Below are 23,881 nucleotides of genomic sequence, written 5' to 3'. Positions count from 1 at the left end.
TGTTTATTCCCGCGATCGAAAAGAATTGAATACCTTCTGATACAACCTGTCTAGCATTTATTACCTGTCCGCTTCGTGTTGGCCGTTACAATGTTGACGTCACAGTACTCAGCGGGCCTGGGTTGCGGCGTGGTGCGGGAGGAGGTAACGTCCAACTTGAAGCGAATGGCTAGTAGGACCAAATACAGTATGTCACCGTACAATTGTAAGCACTTGTCAGTTTACAACTTCGCTAGTTAAATTATAAACTGACGGTAGGAAGATTACCAACTAACCTATCCTACGTTAAATTGTAAACTAACGGGTGTATATACTCAAGTACTCACTGGCACAGTTCATTTGTCATCAACTGATATAGATGGATCCCACCACTTGGCACAATATCTTGTACAAAAGGTTTTGGGCCAAGGGCAGGCGTGGCTCACTCCGCGATTTCGATGCTTTGCTACAGGTAGCTAAAAGTACATCCGTTCCACACCAATTTTGGTGACTAGCCATAAGCCGCGCGTGGCGCTGTCGCCACCTAGCGGCCATATCTGTCCTAATCGTAACAGACGCGTTTTGTTAGAGAGTGAGTCTTGTGTACCTAGTACTATTATTTATTCTGTGCCAAGGGCCCATGTTAGTCTTATGCAGGTTTGGGCCTTAATAATAAAACTTGAAAAACTGAATTGCTATAAAGGTAATTGAAATATTTTAATCGTTTTCACTGTGAGGACAAGAGGAATTTCTTCTCGATAGTAAACATAACCTACCTACTTATTGTTATTGAGTACTTCACAACATTATTCATTTTAAATTATTTTCAGTATCAATGCGGACCGGGCACAGTATATGACCCTGACACAGAGATATGTAACCACCCTAAAAGCACAAAAAGGATTAATTGTGGTGGTTATGCAGCACCCCCCGCTGAACCTGTCAACGAAAATGAAATAGATGGATCACGTGCAGAAATACCATCTCCAATAAGAATGAATCAAGTATACCCTGATCAAGCTATCAAAGCTGACGCTTCGACTATCTCAACCCAAAAAACTTGGTCTTCACCCGATTACAAAAGTACAACAAGTGCATCTACAACCCATTCATGGCCAACCACGGTAAAGCAGAATCTTAGGGCAACTAGATCCCCAATGCCTCGTCAGCCGACTCCAGAAAGTGGAGAACCGTGTATATCTGACGGATTTATGGGTGACAGTGAAAATTGCCGAAAATTTTACAGATGCGTAGGAAATGGGCGAGGTGGTTATATCAGATACGAATTTTCTTGCAGTGAACTGACAATTTGGGATGATGAGACACAAGCATGTAATCACGCATGGGTAGTCAAAAAGAGAAGATGTGGGCGAGGCAGTCCAGATGATGAAAATAAAACCATCAAATCTGATTTTACTAATGCTGACAATGAAGTGAATTCAGAACAAACTATTCAATCACAATTACAAGTAGCTTATGGCTCTAAAGTTAATCAAGTACAGACACAAATAAGCAAAGGTTCCGTGATACAGAATCAAACACAAATAAACTATGGTGAACGAATAAAAGAAAAACCTAATAGTTCCTATACAAAACAAAACCAAACTCAAATATCACATGGTTCAGCTGTAAGTCAGACACAGACACAAATTAATCACGGTAATAAAGGATCCCAAACCCAATTGCAAATTGATCATTCCAAAGAATCTAGTCAAAGTCAAACACAAATACATGAAACAAACACCGATCAAACTACAGCTTCTTCATATGATGGAGAAACACAGCGGCCTAACGAAGAGAAACCTGTCACTGGGAATGAAAATAACGAATGTACTGAAAGTGGCTTCATGGGAGACTCGGACGATTGTAAGAAGTTCTACAGGTGCGTTGACAATGGAAGAGGTGGATATATAAAATACGAATTCACTTGTGGAGAAGGGACTGTATGGGATCCTAATGCAGAAGCATGCAACCATGAGTGGGCTGTAAAGGACTGTAAAAATAAATCACCATCACAATCACAGACCGAAAACAGCAAAACGACCACAACAACAACAACAACAACAACAAGAAAACCTACCACGATAGAAACGATTCCCGAAGAGAATGAAGATGTTGGGTATGGTGGTCAAAATCAACAACCGTCTCAAACAACAACGCACCAAGATAAACCGTCGACAACTACGGAAAGTAATATAGCTACACAAGCTACTGAAGGTAACCATATCTCAAGTTCCACTAGTGCACCCGGTGAAAATGTTTGTAGTTCCAGTGGATTTATGGGTGACACTCAAGACTGCAATAAATTTTACAGATGTGTTGATAATGGTAATGGAGGTTACACTCGATATGAGTTTACATGTGGTGAGGGTACGGTATGGGACTCAAATTTAGAAGCATGCAATCACGCTTGGGCAGTTGAAAAGTGTGGTAAAGGAACGCCAGATAAAAATACTCAAGGTACAACCACAACAGCTGACAACATATTGCAAGGCGCAGAAATTGATAACGGTTATCCATCACAGAGTGACAATAATGTTGACCAACCAGACCAAAAACCAACAGAAGCCACAATGTTGAGTACAACAAGTACAGCGACATCCGCTTCTTCAACAATATCGTCACCAAACAGCAATACTTGCACATCGAGTGGATTTATAGGTGATAGAAATGACTGCAAAAAGTTTTATAGATGTGTTGATGACGGCAAAGGTGGTTATTTTCGTTATGAGTTTACATGTGGCGAGGGTACTGTTTGGGATCAAAGTATCGAGTCATGTAATCATCCATCTAATAATGACAAATGTACAGGAAGTGAAGCAGCAACCCAAGAAACTGAAAACGAAGGCACAACTCAATCATCATCTACTGCGCAAAGTGACAGTGATACAGAAGAAAATAATCAAGTCACTACTACCGCATCTACTGGAAAACCAGCAAACAAACCAACACCTAATAAAGACTCTTGTACTAAAGAAGGATTCTTTGGCGATACAACGAACTGCAAAAAGTTTTACAGATGTGTCGAAAATCAGCAAGGTGGTTTTACTAAATATGATTTCACTTGCGGAGAAGGCACAGTATGGGATCCAGAAATTGACGCCTGCAACCATGAAAGCTCTGTTAAAAAAGAATCCAGTGCACTAACCGATGATCAAACACAACAAGAACCAGCAAACAGTGGAAATGCTGAGAGTAGTACATCGCAGCCGAGTACATCGGGTACATCAGAGACTACAGAAAAGATTGAACAAAACCAAGGTACATCTAATGACGCTTGTGAGTCGGAAGGATTCTTTGCCAATTCAGCTGATTGCAAGAAGTTTTATCGGTGTGTTGATGATGGTAAAGGAGGCTACACTAAATATGATTTTACTTGCGGTGACGGTACCGTATGGGACCAACAGGCACAAACGTGCAATCATGAGTCAGTTGAGAATAAATGCTCAGCAACTTCTGAAATAAACGCTTCTGAGAACCCTCCGTCAGAATCAGGAAGCACCACACAAACTGCAGACTCCAATGATTCAACAACATCTACGACTAAACGCCCTAATAATGAACAATCTAATAACAAAGATCAATGTGATTCGGAAGGTTTTTATGCTAATTCAAATGACTGTAAGAAGTTTTACCGATGCGTAAGTAATGATAAGGGAGGGTACACGAAATACGATTTCACTTGTGGAGAAGGTACGATTTGGGTACAAGAAATACAAGCATGTGATCATGATAACGATATGTCAAATTGTAGTTCTCAAAATTCCGCCTCTACTACATCCAGTTCGCAAAATGGTCAAGATGAACAACCTACCACAAAAGCCTCTACCACTACAACCCAGTCATCTTTCGAGACGGAAAATAATGAAACAGCAAGTGATTGTTCTAATAATTCAAGTTCCAGTTCGAATCCAAATCCCCAGTCAAATGAATGTAAAAATGAAGGATTTTATCCCAATAAAAATGATTGTAAAAAGTTCTACCGATGTGTTGATAATGGGCAGGGAGGGTACACCAAATATGACTTTACTTGCGGCGAAGGTACTGTTTGGGATTCGGATATACAAGCTTGCAATCATGAAAAGCAAGTGAATAATTGTCAAGGTTCACAAGAAGAAAATCAATCAGAACAAGGACCTACTGAACAAAATCCATCTCAAACAACAGAAGCAACCAGTACAACTAAAACATCGACAACCGAATCTTCAAATGAAAACAAACCACAAAACAGTAATGATAAATGTGAAAATAAAGGGTACTTTGGCGACAGCACTGATTGCCAAAAGTTTTACAGGTGTGTTGATAACGGGAACGGTGGTTTAACAAAGTACGATTTTACATGTGGCGAAGGCACGATTTGGGATCAAGATATACAAACGTGCAATCATCCAGGTGATGTCCAAAATCCATCATGTAATAATAACACAACTACCACATCTACAACTACTGAAGCCTCAAGTGAAGCATCGTCAACCACTACTACTAGATCGCCAACAAGCTCTGAATCGTCATCATCCTCGTCAACAACTGAAAGCTCATCAGACTGTTCTCAAGGTTCCACGCAAAAACCTCAAAAGTCACAGGTCAATTGCACTAAAGCAGGATTTTACGCTGATCCTGACGACTGTAAGAAATTCTATAGGTGTGTAGGTTGGGACAATAATGGTCAAAGGTTTTCGGTTTATCATTTCGAATGTGGAGAGGGTACGATATGGGATCCAGAACTGGAAACATGTAACCATGAAGATTCTGTATACCCTCCTCGTGACTGTTCTGGGGCTCAAAATCTAAATAGTGAGGAATCTACGACAACAACAACAACTACTACTACTACTACAACTGAAAAATCCACAACTCAGCAATCAACGACAACTGAAGAATCAACAATGCAACAATCTACAACTGAATTGTCAACGACACAAGAAACATCAACGACTGAAGAAAGTACGACTGAGCAAACTACTACTGAAAAATCGACAACCACAGAAAAAACTACAACCCAGCAATCTACTACGGAACAAAGTACTACAGAGAAATCGACGACTACTGAAAAGAGTACTACTGAAAAAAGCACTACTCAGTCTAGTACCACAGAGCAAACTACTGAACAATCGAGTACTACGGAGCAGTCCACTACAGAAAGTACCACCACTGATCAGACGAGTACTACAGAGCAATCTACCACGGAACAGTCAAGTACCACACAACAATCAACTACCAGTGAGGAAACGACAACGGAACAATCTACTACTGAGCAATCTACTACGACAACTGAACAAAGTACCACTGAAGGAACGACTGAAAGTTCAACAGAACAATCATCGGCTACGGAAGAATCGACCACACAAGAATCAAGTACAACTGAACAGTCAAGTACATCTACTACAGAACAAAGTTCTGAGAGCACTACAACAGAAGATAATCAGGAATCTACTACTGAAAACAGTTCCTCAAGCTCAAAAGATTGCCCAGAAACGGAGGATGATCAATACCTTTACGTATGCCCAACTTCATTTAAGCGGCATCCCAAGTATTGTAATATGTTCTATCAGTGCACTGAAGATAATGATACCCATGACCTTGACATAGCTGTTTTCAAATGTCCTAATGACACAATTTATGATGAAAGTAAAAATCAATGTGTTGAAGAGAAAAATGCTGACAAGAAATGTGACGGCGAGAAAGCTGATAGGCGAAGAGTAAAACGTCTAGGTGCCAACTATAAAGAACCGGTAAGTGTGATAGGGGTTTAATTTCAAGCAGTTTTTGCATCATACGAATTCTTAACTGTTTGATTACCTAATACCTTTTTCGTTACAGATTATCGCAAGCAAAGATCCTCTCACTTGTCCATCAACGGGCCACTTCCCATTCGAAAAAGCCGAATGTTCGCCGGCGTTTTTGAAATGTGATAAAACGAAATCTGGCAAATTGAGAGGTTATGTAAACCAATGTCCCGATGGATACGTCTATTGGTCAGTGAGCAGAAGATGTGAAGCGAAGTATAAAGTAAGAGATTGTAAGAAGACCACTAATGACTGGAGCGGACGATGGGATATACCAATAGAAAGAAGTAACGTTGCAACATAAGATAATAATTTTAAAATAATATGTATAAAATGACAACAATAACAAATCAATCTACCTTGTCTACTTGCATTTGTGCAATATTCTAATTATCTTGTTAAAAATCTGTATATAAGTAGGTATTAACGGTACTCTTGTCCCGTAGGGTGGTATTCCATCTGTCCAATATCTTGGTCTAATGTGTATTTGTGTATCACATTTTGCTGAGATGAGAGAGTGAGACCCTTAGTGGACTAACGATTTATTAAGTATTTGCATTCACAGCAAAGACGTTTCGATAAAATTGTTCGTATTTAAGTATCTAGTCTCGTAAAAATAAAAGGAAACATTTTAGACGTCAATTATATTTTGCTGCCATAATTTTAAGTCGAGGGTGAACTTGTGGTCAAAATATTGTCACATATAACATTATTTTGAGCACGACTTGTGTATAATAGGCTAATAAATTACTATTTTATAAGTAATTTCGACTTTCATTTTATTAACAACTTTATCAAAACACAAACAATAAGACTACCTAATAACCTATAATAAATAGAACAATAAATTATAAACACTAATTATAGTAAAATAACGTCAATACCTTTGCATGTAGATAAAAGCCCGTTACAAAACAAAGACAGCTCTGTGATAATAAATTCTTTCAGCGAATCCTCCTCTGTTCGATGTCTCGCATTACTGAACACGCTCCCTAAGAACGCGTGACAAGAGCTTTTTGTAGCCAAAATATTACCTTTCAAATCGATAGTCAAGTTTTCTACATCAATACTTCTTGGGGCATTATCTTCTGTATTAGACGGTCCCTTTTCAAATTGTGTTGGTGCTGAAATAATCATAGGTTGAATTACATTTCCAGTTTTGACATTTCCTTGAGTTTCTTCCGTCGATATGGTTCTTGTACTTCTTTTCATTGAACTGAAATCAGCAGATACTTGCGTGGTTCTGTTTGATTTATCATGAAATAAGAAATCAAAAAAATATGGCAATATGTAATTCGATATCTGTGATTGGTTGTTTTCAATTGAGTGATTAATTATTGTTGGGTTATTATCAAGCACCGATTTGCTTGTAAGATTGGAACTGTATCTATTACTTAAAACGACTGTTTCAACGTTAGATGGTGCCATTTCTGAAGTAGTCAGATTCTCCCTGTTTTCAGCTTCGCTTAAAACTTCAGGTTGATTTTGGCGCACAGGAATATCCGTTTCTAAGGCGTCTATTATATCTCGAATATTATTTACTTTTTTTTTATATTTTCTTTTGTGGTTTTTCAATTCTTTACGGATTTCTATATCTTCTATCTTATTGTTCATGTTACTAGTTACATTTGGCTTTTTACGCTCTTCGTACGTTGAAAGAAGGCTATATAATTTTTCTATATATATGGCATCTGGCGATCTTGGTGTCAAAATAATAGGATTGAAAGCAATCCCTCCTTTATCCCAAATTGATACAGCTCTTAAGAAAAATCCAATCAAGTGGTTTGGCAACTGCTTCCAATATTGCTGTATAGGAGAACCGTCCAAGTAGTTTGATAAGCTAGCGTGTTGTATGATAATATTAGATTTTATTTTACTTTGAACTCTATCTGATTCAATTACATTATGTTCTGTCCAAAGAGAATTCATAGCATCTTCATTATTTATTTGAGCCTGGTGCATAGCTTTTTCAGTCGTAAGCGTATCATTAATCACATAAATTAGATTGAATTGGTAGTGCAAATATTTATTAGCAATAATTTCTACATAAGGCAGATATTTGTTAACGTCTACTTCTTTTTCATTATTCACAAGAACATGCATATAAACTTCAGGTAATGTATTTTTTCTTTCAGTCACGTAGTGCGGAATTGGTACTGAGCCGGTGGTAGGGAGCAGAGAGTAAGTTACTACACTACTATATAGTACAAAGGTCATTAAGGCAAACATACCTATGCCTATCCACCAGTAAGTTACGGATGACGACCAGTAATCTGTAAATAAATGAATTTAAGATTGAGCTATTGTTTAATATGTAGATTGATGACTACGCAGTTACATATTAGGGAAGAATCGGCGTAATCCTTAACCTGATAAATATCTTCAAGCGTTATAATACCAACTCAATTAAATACAGTAAAACACCCTAAACAAGAAACAAATAAGTGCCTTCTTTCCTACACAAATCGTGAATCGAGTCATCAAAGTTAAAAGTGTACATAATACCTGGCCAATTTTTGATGACAGCCGCTGCTCCCTTCACAGTGTTCTTTGCTTTGCCTCTGTAGCCCATATGGCGTCGAGGTAACCTGAACTCCTGCTGTACTTCTTCGTCAGAAATGTCTTCACGTAGGAGCGGTCGGTGCTCCCTCAAGTCACTCATAACTAGCCATTGATGCGTCTGTAACGTTCAAGATGATGAGTTTTTGGCAAAAATTACATGTTTAGTACAACAAGCTTATATTGCTGACTGCACTTTTCTTTCCACAGGCAACTAATACTCATCGGACAACTCTAACAACCCCAAACGCAATTAGTTTGCGTTGTTCTATCACAGAGTTCCATTTGAGAACCTCCTGTCTCCATCATTAGATCAGCTTCATGTTATCATAATATTGGATTGACATCCGATTTACATATGTAGGTAGGTATGCAAAATTTCAGCTCAATCGGAAAGTGGGTCGAAATTAGCTTTCAAGATTTGACCCACACTAACTAACGGGCAAGTTAAATAAAAGCTTTTAAAAACCATAAAAATGGTGATTCAGCGGCGTTTTTTCCTTCATAAGTAATATAAACGTTCGTAAACAGGAAACTTGAAGTACGGCCAATGCTGAGCCTAGTAAAATCAAAGTTATTGCTAATTCATCAAAAGCAAGATTAAAGTTGAAATGGGAAAGTTTAAATGGAATTTGATATCTCAAAGCCGTGTCACATGATAATTATGTAACGTTTTAGCTGCAAGAAAGGATAAGTACATAAAGCTTGCTTGACAGCACAAAGACCTGCTTAGACTTTGTCGGCTTAAGTGATTGAGTCAAAATAAGAAATAGAAGGAACTTCAATCCTAATATCTACACTACCAGCTATCAAGCGTTGATGCTGAATGGGTAGGTAGGTACAGTCAGCAGCAGAAATTGCTATGCGGGCGAGGTGTTCAAAATGAGCTTGACGAGACTTTATTGTTAAGAGAATAAGAGCGTGTCAAGTAATTTTGAACACCTAACCCGCTTAGCCACTTCTGCTGCTGACTGTACCTATCGGAAGATTTTTCTTTGAAAGATCAATAGACAAGGTTTAGAAGAGTAGCGCTGATGACAACATCTATCACTCATTAGGTTTAGTTATGTGATAATATGAATGTTGGTGCCAATATTGGTTGCACGATATAGATGTAAATGTAGCTATATGTTGGTATGTGTGTACGTATTGTGTTACCTTTTTCACGGCTAAACTATGAAACTATCGAATAATGAATAAATTACTAACAAAGATAATAATTAATAAATATAAGTAAAGTAAGTAGTTTAAATACGAGCTATTTTAAAAGAGACAGTAAGTAGGTATAAGAACTTTTGGCGAAGAAAATTGATGAAAAAGACAATATCTCGGACACCATACACAGAATAGTTATAATGCAAGTGTTAGTAAACAACTAGAATTAATTTGTTTGCATTTTAATAGCCGATTGACTCGGGGTTCAAAACAATACCTAACTAATAGTTATAATAAAACCTGAAACTAGCAACCGAAAACTGCCACAGATAAAACTCAGGAAAAACTGCCTTGATAAGAACAAGATTTTGGCGACAAATACAGTCAGCAGCAATAGTTGCTAAGCAGGCCAGGTGTTCAAAATGATCTTGATGCGACTTTATTGTTAAGGGTGTTGAGAATAAGAGCACGTCAAGGTAATTTTGAACACCTCGCCCGCCTAGCAACTTCAACTGTACATACAAATCATGTTCATTACTTACCCAGTGAATGAAATGAATAACAATAATAACTAAGTAAATTAAAATATATTATCAAATTGCAAAATCAAATTAAGTTTTACAGTTCCTGGGGAGTTTTGTATCTTATGTCACTGAAATTTAGTTGTCAGATGTCATTATTAAATTATTATATTATCAAATAGTTTCTAAAGCTATTTCATGTAAAGTTGTTCCACAAGAAAAACCTTTTTTGATGACAAAGGACCAGAATTTGCCCAGGAATCAGGATAGGCTAATAGGAAGTTAATTCCCAATGCCCGATGTTATCAATAAAATAAACTCAGATAGAAAACATCCATAAGTCATGAACAAATATTTGTGAGGAACACACAAATAAATGCCCTTAGGTACCAGGCTTTGAAGGCGGGACCCCCTGCACCTGCAACCCCGCTTCGTAGGCAGGGTCAATACCGACTAGCCTAGGAGGCAGTTAAAAACCTTCCTCCTCGCTCGGTTATATAGTATTTTTACCACATCGGTGGCAAACAAGCATTCGGCCCGCCTGATGGTAAGTGGTTACCGGACGCCTGTAACTACAGGGGTGTTACATGCGCATTGCCGACCCCAAGCCCAACGTAGTCAGTCAAATACGTTAAAATCGGTAATAAAATTGTATTCGTACCTCATATATTCGAAGATTGTGTCCAAAATCACTATTAGGTATAACACTAACACACTATACAATGCATCGAAATTAAATATGTGTCTCACTTAAACTATTCACCTAATTAAACAGTAGGTCGCTCTTGTAAGGACCGCACATCAGTGACGCCACACTGGAAGATGTTAGTCATTTTATCCAACGGCACGTTTTTACTTTCTGCGATAAATTCAGTTTGTTCAACAATGGATTCGTCTCACGTACAGACATTATAACATTTGTTGTTGAATCAGCATGGAAAATACTAAGTTAGCGTGAAAGGTGTGTCAAGGTGGCATTTATACAGATTGTAAACAATAACATGGGTATGATTTAATAGATTTAAACTAGCTGTTAAGACAAAAGATTCTGTCTCTGGCAATTTAGTTTTAAATAAATATAATGAAAAATACTGCAAACATGGAAAGTATATCCACCTGGTGCATCAAAATATTCAATGTATTAGAGGAAAAAATTTACAGATAGAACTTTTTTTGAATGATTTTAATATTGATATTTTATGTCTTACTGAACATTGGTTAAATAATAATGAATTAATGCCCCAATTTAATAATCACCAGGCGGGAAGTTCGTTCACCAGACTTAGTTCCATACATGGTGGGTCATTAATTATATTAAATAGTCAGTTAAAATTTAAGGAACGTAAGGACATTGTATCCATGTCTGTTGAACGGACTATAGAACTAAGTGCAGTAGAATTAGAGCAATTTATTGTTGTCTGTGTGTATAGGCCGCCATTAAGTAATTTTGAATTATTTGAAAACATAATGGAATCTGCCCTACTTAAAATATCATCTTCTAGTAAGAAATTGCTTATATGCGGCGACTTTAATGTAAATATTATGGAAAATTCAACAATGTCTTGTAGATTATTGAATCTTTTTAAATCTTGTAATCTCAACCACATGTTTATGGAGCCCACTAGAGTGACTGCTACTAGTGCAACCTGTATAGATAATATTTTCACAGATATTTTTCCTATTGCTAAAAAAGTTATCAGCAATTTAGAATCAGACCACTTAGGTCAATTAATGGTATTTGAGGCATTAAGGAAAAATACCATGAGAAAACAAATAACTTTTGTACCAGTAACCTCGGACCGCGTGGAAAGAATGAAGCTAAGTTTAGTTCAGGCGCTACCCTTTTTGTCTTCCGATATGAGTCCTAATAGTATGTATAATTCATTCTTTCACACTTTTATGGATCATTATAATGCGATATTCACCTCAAAATCGGTCGTAGTTAGTGGTGCATCAGTTTTTAGTGAGTGGGCTACTGCGGACTTACATCAAAGAAGACGTGAACTGTATGCCTTATATGAGGAACGGCGGTTTAATCAGAGTGATGAATTTAAAAAACATGTGAAGGAGTATTCGAAGAAGTATAAAGTAGATTGTCATATAGCTAAGCGAAATTATCTAAGTCAGAAAATAAAAAGTAGTTCCGACATTGTTAAAGCAACCTGGAAAGTTATAAATGTGGAGACTGGTCGCTCTAAACACACAATTAAAGAGCTTAAACTAAACATTGATAACAAAATTATAGATTCCAATTTAGAAGTAGCTACAGAATTTGAAAAATTTTTCACCGAGGTACCAGTATCCACAACTAAGGATTTAAATTCATCACCCTCATCTGCTGTTACATTATTAAAACATAACGCTCCAGAGTGTTGTGGAGACCTTCATTTTGAACATGTTTGTACCTCAGATGTAATAAAGGCGTTTAAATCGATTAATGTCAAAAAAACTAATGACCTCTGGGGAGTCTCTGTCCATGCTGTCAAATCCTTAGTAGAAATTGTAGCGCCTGACTTGGTAGTTATATTTAACAACAGTGTTGATTGCGGCGAGTTTCCTGATCTAATGAAACATAGTAAAGTAATTCCTTTATTTAAATCTGGTAGCAGCTCTGACCCCACTAACTTTAGACCGATATCTGTGCTACCAACATTTAGCAAGATTTTTGAAAAATTAGTTCTTTCTCAATTAGTACGACATTTTAACGATAATAATTTGATGCATAATAAGCAGTTTGGTTTTACACGGGGTCGCTCAACAACCGATGCCGGTGTTGAGCTAATTAAGCATATTTTCGATGCCTGGGAGGAGTCACGAGATGCTTTAGGTGTGTTCTGTGATTTATCTAAGGCCTTCGACTGTGTTTGTCATGAAACATTAATCAGGAAACTTCATTATTACGGAGTTAGAGGATCGGCACTGAATTTACTTAAGTCCTACTTAAATGGTAGAATACAAAGGGTCGATGTGAATGGACAGCGATCACCTGGGTCATTGGTCTCTATGGGTGTACCACAGGGGTCAATATTGGGGCCTTTCCTGTTCCTTATTTACATAAATGACTTGCCATTCCTTGTTAAGACCCACCATGATATAGTATTGTTTGCAGACGACACCTCACTTATTTTCAAAGTCAAACGACAGCAACAAGCTTACAATGATGTAAACAGTGCCATTTCAAAAGTAGTAAATTGGTTCAATGTTAATAATTTATTGTTAAATGAGAAAAAGACTAAATGTATTAAGTTTGTCACTAGTAGTAACGGAAGGCATGTGCAAACAAGTGTCATTGTGAAGGATGAGGAATTGGAATTAGTTGATAGTACAGTTTTTCTTGGTATAACTTTAGATTCTAAACTCCAGTGGGGTCCCCATATTGCTACTCTTTCGAATAGACTGAGCTCTGCAGCTTTTGCAGTGAGCAAAATCCGTCAGTTAACTGACGTGAAAACAGCTCGATTAGTATATTTTAGTTACTTCCATAGCATTATGGCATATGGTATTTTACTGTGGGGCGGTGCTTCAGAGATAAATACCATTTTTGTTCTGCAGAAGAGGGCTATTCGAGCAATATACAAAATGAACCATAGAGACTCACTTAGAGATAAATTTAAGGAAATTGACATAATGACAGTGCACTGTCAATACATTTATGAGAATATTCTGTATGTACATAAAAATATTGTAAATTTTAGGAAAAATTGTGAAATTCATAATATTAATACTAGAAATAAACATAAGCTCGCAGTGCCCTTCACTCGGCTCCATAAAATTAAAAAATCATTCATGGGTAATTGTGTAAGATTTTATAATAAACTTCCAAACCATATTACTGAATTATCTATTAATAAATTTAAGAATTATGTAAAGCGTAAACTTATTTCTAAAGCTTATTATACCACACAAGACTACATGAATGATATTACAACGTGGGATTAATTGTTATTCGAAATGATTATTTATTTATTAGGTATATTTGATTATTGATGAGGAAATGGATATTCCGATGTAATACTATCTACTTCTTTTGTTACTTATGTTTTTTTTTTTTGACATTTAGATTTTATTCTAGAAATTCTAGACTAGTATTTTTTTATACAATCTTTTTAATGTTTGCCGATCCTTTTGTGAAATTCTTAGTGTTAAATTTGATATGTATAATAATCCAATTTTATTATGGAATAATATTAACATCAATTAATTGCTCTGATAATTAGATTAAGATTAATTACGATTCATAAGAGCTTGTTGCTAGGCCTACATGAATAAAGTATATTTTTGATTTTGATTTTTTGATTTTTAATCTGGCAGAGTATGGCTGCAAATGATGAAAAAAATTGTACCTATAGCGAGAACTCATTTAAAATCATTTAAGGGCACTGCAAAAATACAAAAACAACAGACGCCTAAGGTACTTGATAATGTATATTTATATAATAAAAAACTGGTCTCGCACTGTTTTTCATAGAGATGCACCGGATATTCGGTTACTATCCGGTATCCGGCCTATCCGTCCAATATTGTAATATCCGGCCGGATACCGGATAGTGACCTACTATCCGGCCGGATACCGAATAGTAACATTGCTTGATTTCGGAGTAAACAAATTGGATCTAAAAATAAGTCACGGTCATAATTGTACCCGTTTATTATTTTAAAACAATTTAACATTCCACTCACATGCACGCGCACTCATTTTGAACCCAGAAATGAGTCAGCGCGAACATTACTACGAAACAGGTCAAAACCTACTAATGCGCACCTGAAGAACCGAAATGTAGGTATAGTTCCGCCGGCCGAATATTCGGCGGCCGGATAGCGAATATTCGGCCGATTTTCAAGCCGAATATCCGGTATCCGGTATCCGGCCAAACTACTATCCGTTGCATCTCTAGTTTTTAACCATAAATATTATAATAGATCAAGATGAACACGAGATCAACCCATCCCTTGCATTCAACGAAACTGTAGGTATAAATATATTATTCGATTATCCTAACGCATTCACTGCCAGGGGCGTGGCCTAGGAACAAACTTATATGACGCTGAACGCACATGTGCGTTGGGGGCAGTGAATGTGTTAACCTCGCACCGCGTATAGATGTAGGTATATGTACAGATTCAATTCATAGAAATTAAATTAAGTTACAAATTCGAAAGCACAAAAATCTCCCTGGGTCTTACGAGTATAGGTATAGTAAATTTTCTCTATATCGTAGTAACTATTTATTAATCTGTGATATCGTTAAGGCAGCTTTCTCGCGCAAAGAGAAATACATAGAGAAATACAAACAAACATTATTTATTATATTATACATTATTTCCAGAGTGCAATGTAATTTTAGTTTTATATTCATTTTATAACACTTATTATACAATAAATGAGTTTTTTACATTAAGGTGTGATACGAGGTTAAGAAAGTTATTATTTGAGATGTGGATCGGTAAAAAGATCTATCTGCGCGCGAGTTTGCAATTAAACGATCTGAGATAGCGGTGATGAATGTGGACAGGCCCAGGCCATCGCCGGGGGCGTACGGCCGTACACTTTATATGACTTCGTGTGTTGAGGCTTACGGTGTTATTTACATTTAATAAAGTAATAATCTCAGTGTGGACACTTAATCATTTTGGTATATCACGTTCACTTATGACTTATGAGATATAATACCTATCGAAAGAGTTGCTATTGCTACCTATAAATATGAATAGAAGTTTTTTTTTTTCAGTGACACATTCCTGAGTTCCGAAACCTAGGCTAGAACTACTATACTCTGTATCTTTAGAGGTATTTAAATAAAAGTAAACAAAATCTACCCTCAAATGGCTCCTGAAGCCAGCTGAGGGTAGATGAAAACATTACATGATCAAATAATGTAGGTTAAAGTCAGGTCGTTCAGTAACTGATTCAGGCGGTTTTGTATTTGGTTGGTTAACCAATAAATGTTATAACTACCCGAAAATTTACAAATTGTTTATTTGCTTTTATATAAATACCTACCTAAAGATACAGACTATATTTAGAAGGAACCCTAAAAATACAAACAACAGTGTTTAGTAGGTTTGGTTTGGGTGGTAAGGATTTATTTTTCATAGTAAGGCCCATCATGAAAAAGGTTGAAACAGTTACCTACTCGAACCTCAAAATCAGCACTCGAACTAAATACAAACTTTAAATTTACCATAATTTCCCTAATTATATGATCAAGACGCATCCATAACACCAACAGACAATTTTAAGTATGGCGAGGCATCCAGAACCATCAAGAATTATGAGACGTGCACTGAATACAGTCAACATTTAATATCCCAGGTTCCCAAGCGAATCGAAATTTTATATCATTACATGTCATGCAATTTCAGCCTAATGGGCACCTCGTTTTAATTATAATGACTTAATGACTTTGCATAATAATAAATGGTGAGTAATCGGTTTATTTCTGGGTATTTTGAGCGAAGTGCGGGTTCAAACGAGGACGTTAACATTGGTTCGCGTCCGATCTTGACCTACAGCGCTTGCAACTTTGAACAACGGAGTTATGTAACGTGTAATCGAGTTGTGAAATATGAGACAACAATGAACTGACTTTCAACTGCTTTATTAACTGAGTACAGTCACCTGCAATAATATGTTAACTACTTACACAACGAAGGCCGGAAAATATTATGCGGCCCTCGAAGAGCAACATATTATTGCAGGTGACTGTACACAGTCGAGGTATACGGACGAAGAATTCAAAATGCACTAACTACAACAGTTATAACTTGTAGTACAACTATGCATTCCATATCACTTTATATTAGGTTACTATTATTTTATATTAGGGTAGGCTTATTACTTTAAATTAGACTGCAATGAAAGTTAGAGCTCTTTGTAAGGGGTTATTTTTATACTTTTTTCTAATTGCAATCTACAAATGTAATCAACATTGCCGTAATTTATTTAATTAAATGTCTCAAGAAGCTAGTTTTTAGGTACCTAATAGGTAGGTTTACGTTAACTCGTCGGCGTATTTGTACTCGTACATAACGTAAACCAAGAATACAATTAACCTTTATTTGAATGATTTCTATTTGTTTCAGGTTGACACGTGCGTGTTGGAAACGATGTATTTTTGAGAACTATCATGGAAACAAACCTTGGGATGCATAAGTTCTTACCATTTCTATTGCTCGGGCTCTTCACCAGAACAACGTATACAAACAATGGTAAATCTTCAAATATTATACCTACTATCTTCAGGGGCCAAACAATGACAGTCCGTTTTACGACCTAAGCAGAATAGACTTACCTACCGAGTTGACATTTGATACTTAACCCTTCTTTGCATGATTTTTTTTTGTCTGAAATGAATATATGTGTCACGTAATTGTTTGCTGATTCTGGGAAGAATTGTAAAAAAATATAACATCGATTTTTACTGAGAAAACAGTGTTAAACTTTGCATAAGCTAAATCATATTTATGTAAATATATAATTGTCAGAAAGAGATATATGAAAAATCTTAGTACCATCAGAATAGTACACTATTTGTGATATACCTATGAGAAAGTTTATAAATATAAAACAATTATAAACACCGAAAAAAACGCCCAAAATAACATACTAAAAATCATCAACATTTGGGTTTTTCCAAATTTTCAGATATTTAGTCTTAAAACAAATGTAATTTTTATAAATTAAAATACTGCGTAAATAAAAAAGTAAATAATCGGAAAATGGATTAGTGTTGAAAGTTGACAGTCTTAAAAATAAATTTCAATCACCTCCAAAAGTATCTTTAATTCATAGGACAATGTTACGATGGAAATTTCCATCACCATGCAAAGAAGGGATATATGTATTGTTATTTGTTATAATGACTAATTTCCTTAAAATGTTTGAATAGGTGCGCAATAAAATAACAATGCTTTTATTTTTCAGTTTCGATATCAGAGGACGTACGTCACCCGAGAGTAAGCGGCCGAATAGTCAAGCTATATTCTGGCATTAAACCAGAACCAATCTTGTGTTCTGGTGAAGGCTTCCAAGAGGATCCGGTTGACTGTGCCGTCTTCTACAGATGTGTGATAGGAGCTAACAACAAATACACCGTTTTCAGAGTATGTTATCTACAAAGTTTTAAAGAAATAGGCAATTTTACATACCTGTTTATTCCCGCGATCGAAAAGAATTGAATACCTTCTGATACAACCTGTCTAGCATTTATTACCTGTCCGCTTCGTGTTGGCCGTTACAATGTTGACGTCACAGTACTCAGCGGGCCTGGGTTGCGGCGTGGTGCGGGAGGAGGTAACGTCCAACTTGAAGCGAATGGCTAGTAGGACCAAATACAGTATGTCACCGTACAATTGTAAGCACTTGTCAGTTTACAACTTCGCTAGTTAAATTATAAACTGACGGTAGGAAGATTACCAACTAACCTATCCTACGTTAAATTGTAAACTAACGGGTGTATATACTCAAGTACTCACTGGCACAGTTCATTTGTCATCAACTGATATAGATGGATCCCACCACTTGGCACAATATCTTGTACAAAAGGTTTTGGGCCAAGGGCAGGCGTGGCTCACTCCGCGATTTCGATGCTTTGCTACAGGTAGCTAAAAGTACATCCGTTCCACACCAATTTTGGTGACTAGCCATAAGCCGCGCGTGGCGCTGTCGCCACCTAGCGGCCATATCTGTCCTAATCGTAACAGACGCGTTTTGTTAGAGAGTGAGTCTTGTGTACCTAGTACTATTATTTATTCTGTGCCAAGGGCCCATGTTAGTCTTATGCAGGTTTGGGCCTTAATAATAAAACTTGAAAAACTGAATTGCTATAAAGGTAATTGAAATATTTTAATCGTTTTCACTGTGAGGACAAGAGGAATTTCTTCTCGATAGTAAACATAACCTACCTACTTATTGTTATTGAGTACTTCACAACATTATTCATTTTAAATTATTTTCAGTATCAATGCGGACCGGGCACAGTATATGACCCTGACACAGAGATATGTAACCACCCTAAAAGCACAAAAAGGATTAATTGTGGTGGTTATGCAGCACCCCCCGCTGAACCTGTCAACGAAAATGAAATAGATGGATCACGTGCAGAAATACCATCTCCAATAAGAATGAATCAAGTATACCCTGATCAAGCTATCAAAGCTGACGCTTCGACTATCTCAACCCAAAAAACTTGGTCTTCACCCGATTACAAAAGTACAACAAGTGCATCTACAACCCATTCATGGCCAACCACGGTAAAGCAGAATCTTAGGGCAACTAGATCCCCAATGCCTCGTCAGCCGACTCCAGAAAGTGGAGAACCGTGTATATCTGACGGATTTATGGGTGACAGTGAAAATTGCCGAAAATTTTACAGATGCGTAGGAAATGGGCGAGGTGGTTATATCAGATACGAATTTTCTTGCAGTGAACTGACAATTTGGGATGATGAGACACAAGCATGTAATCACGCATGGGTAGTTAAAAAGAGAAGATGTGGGCGAGGCAGTCCAGATGATGAAAATAAAACCATCAAATCTGATTTTACTAATGCTGACAATGAAGTGAATTCAGAACAAACTATTCAATCACAATTACAAGTAGCTTATGGCTCTAAAGTTAATCAAGTACAGACACAAATAAGCAAAGGTTCCGTGATACAGAATCAAACACAAATAAACTATGGTGAACGAATAAAAGAAAAACCTAATAGTTCCTATACAAAACAAAACCAAACTCAAATATCACATGGTTCAGCTGTAAGTCAGACACAGACACAAATTAATCACGGTAATAAAGGATCCCAAACCCAATTGCAAATTGATCATTCCAAAGAATCTAGTCAAAGTCAAACACAAATACATGAAACAAACACCGATCAAACTACAGCTTCTTCATATGATGGAGAAACACAGCGGCCTAACGAAGAGAAACCTGTCACTGGGAATGAAAATAACGAATGTACTGAAAGTGGCTTCATGGGAGACTCGGACGATTGTAAGAAGTTCTACAGGTGCGTTGACAATGGAAGAGGTGGATATATAAAATACGAATTCACTTGTGGAGAAGGGACTGTATGGGATCCTAATGCAGAAGCATGCAACCATGAGTGGGCTGTAAAGGACTGTAAAAATAAATCACCATCACAATCACAGACCGAAAACAGCAAAACGACCACAACAACAACAACAACAACAACAAGAAAACCTACCACGATAGAAACGATTCCCGAAGAGAATGAAGATGTTGGGTATGGTGGTCAAAATCAACAACCGTCTCAAACAACAACGCACCAAGATAAACCGTCGACAACTACGGAAAGTAATATAGCTACACAAGCTACTGAAGGTAACCATATCTCAAGTTCCACTAGTGCACCCGGTGAAAATGTTTGTAGTTCCAGTGGATTTATGGGTGACACTCAAGACTGCAATAAATTTTACAGATGTGTTGATAATGGTAATGGAGGTTACACTCGATATGAGTTTACATGTGGTGAGGGTACGGTATGGGACTCAAATTTAGAAGCATGCAATCACGCTTGGGCAGTTGAAAAGTGTGGTAAAGGAACGCCAGATAAAAATACTCAAGGTACAACCACAACAGCTGACAACATATTGCAAGGCGCAGAAATTGATAACGGTTATCCATCACAGAGTGACAATAATGTTGACCAACCAGACCAAAAACCAACAGAAGCCACAATGTTGAGTACAACAAGTACAGCGACATCCGCTTCTTCAACAATATCGTCACCAAACAGCAATACTTGCACATCGAGTGGATTTATAGGTGATAGAAATGACTGCAAAAAGTTTTATAGATGTGTTGATGACGGCAAAGGTGGTTATTTTCGTTATGAGTTTACATGTGGCGAGGGTACTGTTTGGGATCAAAGTATCGAGTCATGTAATCATCCATCTAATAATGACAAATGTACAGGAAGTGAAGCAGCAACCCAAGAAACTGAAAACGAAGGCACAACTCAATCATCATCTACTGCGCAAAGTGACAGTGATACAGAAGAAAATAATCAAGTCACTACTACCGCATCTACTGGAAAACCAGCAAACAAACCAACACCTAATAAAGACTCTTGTACTAAAGAAGGATTCTTTGGCGATACAACGAACTGCAAAAAGTTTTACAGATGTGTCGAAAATCAGCAAGGTGGTTTTACTAAATATGATTTCACTTGCGGAGAAGGCACAGTATGGGATCCAGAAATTGACGCCTGCAACCATGAAAGCTCTGTTAAAAAAGAATCCAGTGCACTAACCGATGATCAAACACAACAAGAACCAGCAAACAGTGGAAATGCTGAGAGTAGTACATCGCAGCCGAGTACATCGGGTACATCAGAGACTACAGAAAAGATTGAACAAAACCAAGGTACATCTAATGACGCTTGTGAGTCGGAAGGATTCTTTGCCAATTCAGCTGATTGCAAGAAGTTTTATCGGTGTGTTGATGATGGTAAAGGAGGCTACACTAAATATGATTTTACTTGCGGTGACGGTACCGTATGGGACCAACAGGCACAAACGTGCAATCATGAGTCAGTTGAGAATAAATGCTCAGCAACTTCTGAAATAAACGCTTCTGAGAACCCTCCGTCAGAATCAGGAAGCACCACACAAACTGCAGACTCCAATGATTCAACAACATCTACGACTAAACGCCCTAATAATGAACAATCTAATAACAAAGATCAATGTGATTCGGAAGGTTTTTATGCTAATTCAAATGACTGTAAGAAGTTTTACCGATGCGTAAGTAATGATAAGGGAGGGTACACGAAATACGATTTCACTTGTGGAGAAGGTACGATTTGGGTACAAGAAATACAAGCATGTGATCATGATAACGATATGTCAAATTGTAGTTCTCAAAATTCCGCCTCTACTACATCCAGTTCGCAAAATGGTCAAGATGAACAACCTACCACAAAAGCCTCTACCACTACAACCCAGTCATCTTTCGAGACGGAAAATAATGAAACAGCAAGTGATTGTTCTAATAATTCAAGTTCCAGTTCGAATCCAAATCCCCAGTCAAATGAATGTAAAAATGAAGGATTTTATCCCAATAAAAATGATTGTAAAAAGTTCTACCGATGTGTTGATAATGGGCAAGGAGGGTACACCAAATATGACTTTACTTGCGGCGAAGGTACTGTTTGGGATTCGGATATACAAGCTTGCAATCATGAAAAGCAAGTGAATAATTGTCAAGGTTCACAAGAAGAAAATCAATCAGAACAAGGACCTACTGAACAAAATCCATCTCAAACAACAGAAGCAACCAGTACAACTAAAACATCGACAACCGAATCTTCAAATGAAAACAAACCACAAAACAGTAATGATAAATGTGAAAATAAAGGGTACTTTGGCGACAGCACTGATTGCCAAAAGTTTTACAGGTGTGTTGATAACGGGAACGGTGGTTTAACAAAGTACGATTTTACATGTGGCGAAGGCACGATTTGGGATCAAGATATACAAACGTGCAATCATCCAGGTGATGTCCAAAATCCATCATGTAATAATAACACAACTACCACATCTACAACTACTGAAGCCTCAAGTGAAGCATCGTCAACCACTACTACTAGATCGCCAACAAGCTCTGAATCGTCATCATCCTCGTCAACAACTGAAAGCTCATCAGACTGTTCTCAAGGTTCCACGCAAAAACCTCAAAAGTCACAGGTCAATTGCACTAAAGCAGGATTTTACGCTGATCCTGACGACTGTAAGAAATTCTATAGGTGTGTAGGTTGGGACAATAATGGTCAAAGGTTTTCGGTTTATCATTTCGAATGTGGAGAGGGTACGATATGGGATCCAGAACTGGAAACATGTAACCATGAAGATTCTGTATACCCTCCTCGTGACTGTTCTGGGGCTCAAAATCTAAATAGTGAGGAATCTACGACAACAACAACAACTACTACTACTACTACAACTGAAAAATCCACAACTCAGCAATCAACGACAACTGAAGAATCAACAATGCAACAATCTACAACTGAATTGTCAACGACACAAGAAACATCAACGACTGAAGAAAGTACGACTGAGCAAACTACTACTGAAAAATCGACAACCACAGAAAAAACTACAACCCAGCAATCTACTACGGAACAAAGTACTACAGAGAAATCGACGACTACTGAAAAGAGTACTACTGAAAAAAGCACTACTCAGTCTAGTACCACAGAGCAAACTACTGAACAATCGAGTACTACGGAGCAGTCCACTACAGAAAGTACCACCACTGATCAGACGAGTACTACAGAGCAATCTACCACGGAACAGTCAAGTACCACACAACAATCAACTACCAGTGAGGAAACGACAACGGAACAATCTACTACTGAGCAATCTACTACGACAACTGAACAAAGTACCACTGAAGGAACGACTGAAAGTTCAACAGAACAATCATCGGCTACGGAAGAATCGACCACACAAGAATCAAGTACAACTGAACAGTCAAGTACATCTACTACAGAACAAAGTTCTGAGAGCACTACAACAGAAGATAATCAGGAATCTACTACTGAAAACAGTTCCTCAAGCTCAAAAGATTGCCCAGAAACGGAGGATGATCAATACCTTTACGTATGCCCAACTTCATTTAAGCGGCATCCCAAGTATTGTAATATGTTCTATCAGTGCACTGAAGATAATGATACCCATGACCTTGACATAGCTGTTTTCAAATGTCCTAATGACACAATTTATGATGAAAGTAAAAATCAATGTGTTGAAGAGAAAAATGCTGACAAGAAATGTGACGGCGAGAAAGCTGATAGGCGAAGAGTAAAACGTCTAGGTGCCAACTATAAAGAACCGGTAAGTGTGATAGGGGTTTAA

The 23,881-nt window shown here is 37.3% G+C and overlaps 2 protein-coding genes across 3 annotated transcripts in view; one reads left to right on the top strand and one right to left on the bottom strand.

Annotated features, from left to right (window-relative positions):
• Positions 1-23,881, top strand: part of LOC134791608 (uncharacterized) — a 67,158-nt gene that overhangs the window by 42,481 nt on the left and 796 nt on the right. The window contains exons 4-8 of the mRNA XM_063762657.1: positions 810-5,711; positions 5,800-6,052; positions 17,087-17,209; positions 17,925-18,103; positions 18,959-23,860. Coding sequence (XP_063618727.1) covers positions 810-5,711; positions 5,800-6,052; positions 17,087-17,209; positions 17,925-18,103; positions 18,959-23,860 — 10,359 coding nt within the window. The remainder of the gene's footprint in view (positions 1-809; positions 5,712-5,799; positions 6,053-17,086; positions 17,210-17,924; positions 18,104-18,958; positions 23,861-23,881) is intronic.
• Positions 6,530-10,924, bottom strand: LOC134791400 (uncharacterized). 2 transcript variants are annotated; one of them, XM_063762417.1, is made up of 3 exons: positions 10,662-10,924; positions 8,271-8,445; positions 6,530-8,038 (listed from the first exon to the last, which is right to left on the bottom strand). In XM_063762417.1, exons 2-3 carry the CDS (start codon positions 8,425-8,427, stop codon positions 6,627-6,629), a joined length of 1,569 nt encoding a protein of 522 aa, XP_063618487.1. In that variant the 5' UTR covers positions 8,428-8,445; positions 10,662-10,924; the 3' UTR covers positions 6,530-6,626. The 2 variants fall into 2 exon arrangements, with proteins under 2 accessions (XP_063618487.1, XP_063618488.1); XM_063762418.1 differs by lacking the exon at positions 10,662-10,924 and adding an exon at positions 10,022-10,149.

Source organism: Cydia splendana, chromosome 6, assembly GCF_910591565.1.
Source record: "Cydia splendana chromosome 6, ilCydSple1.2, whole genome shotgun sequence".
Classification (NCBI taxonomy): Eukaryota; Metazoa; Arthropoda; class Insecta; order Lepidoptera; family Tortricidae; genus Cydia; species Cydia splendana.
Note: the sequence above shows the minus strand (reverse complement) of the source record. Positions and strands in the feature narration are given on the sequence as shown.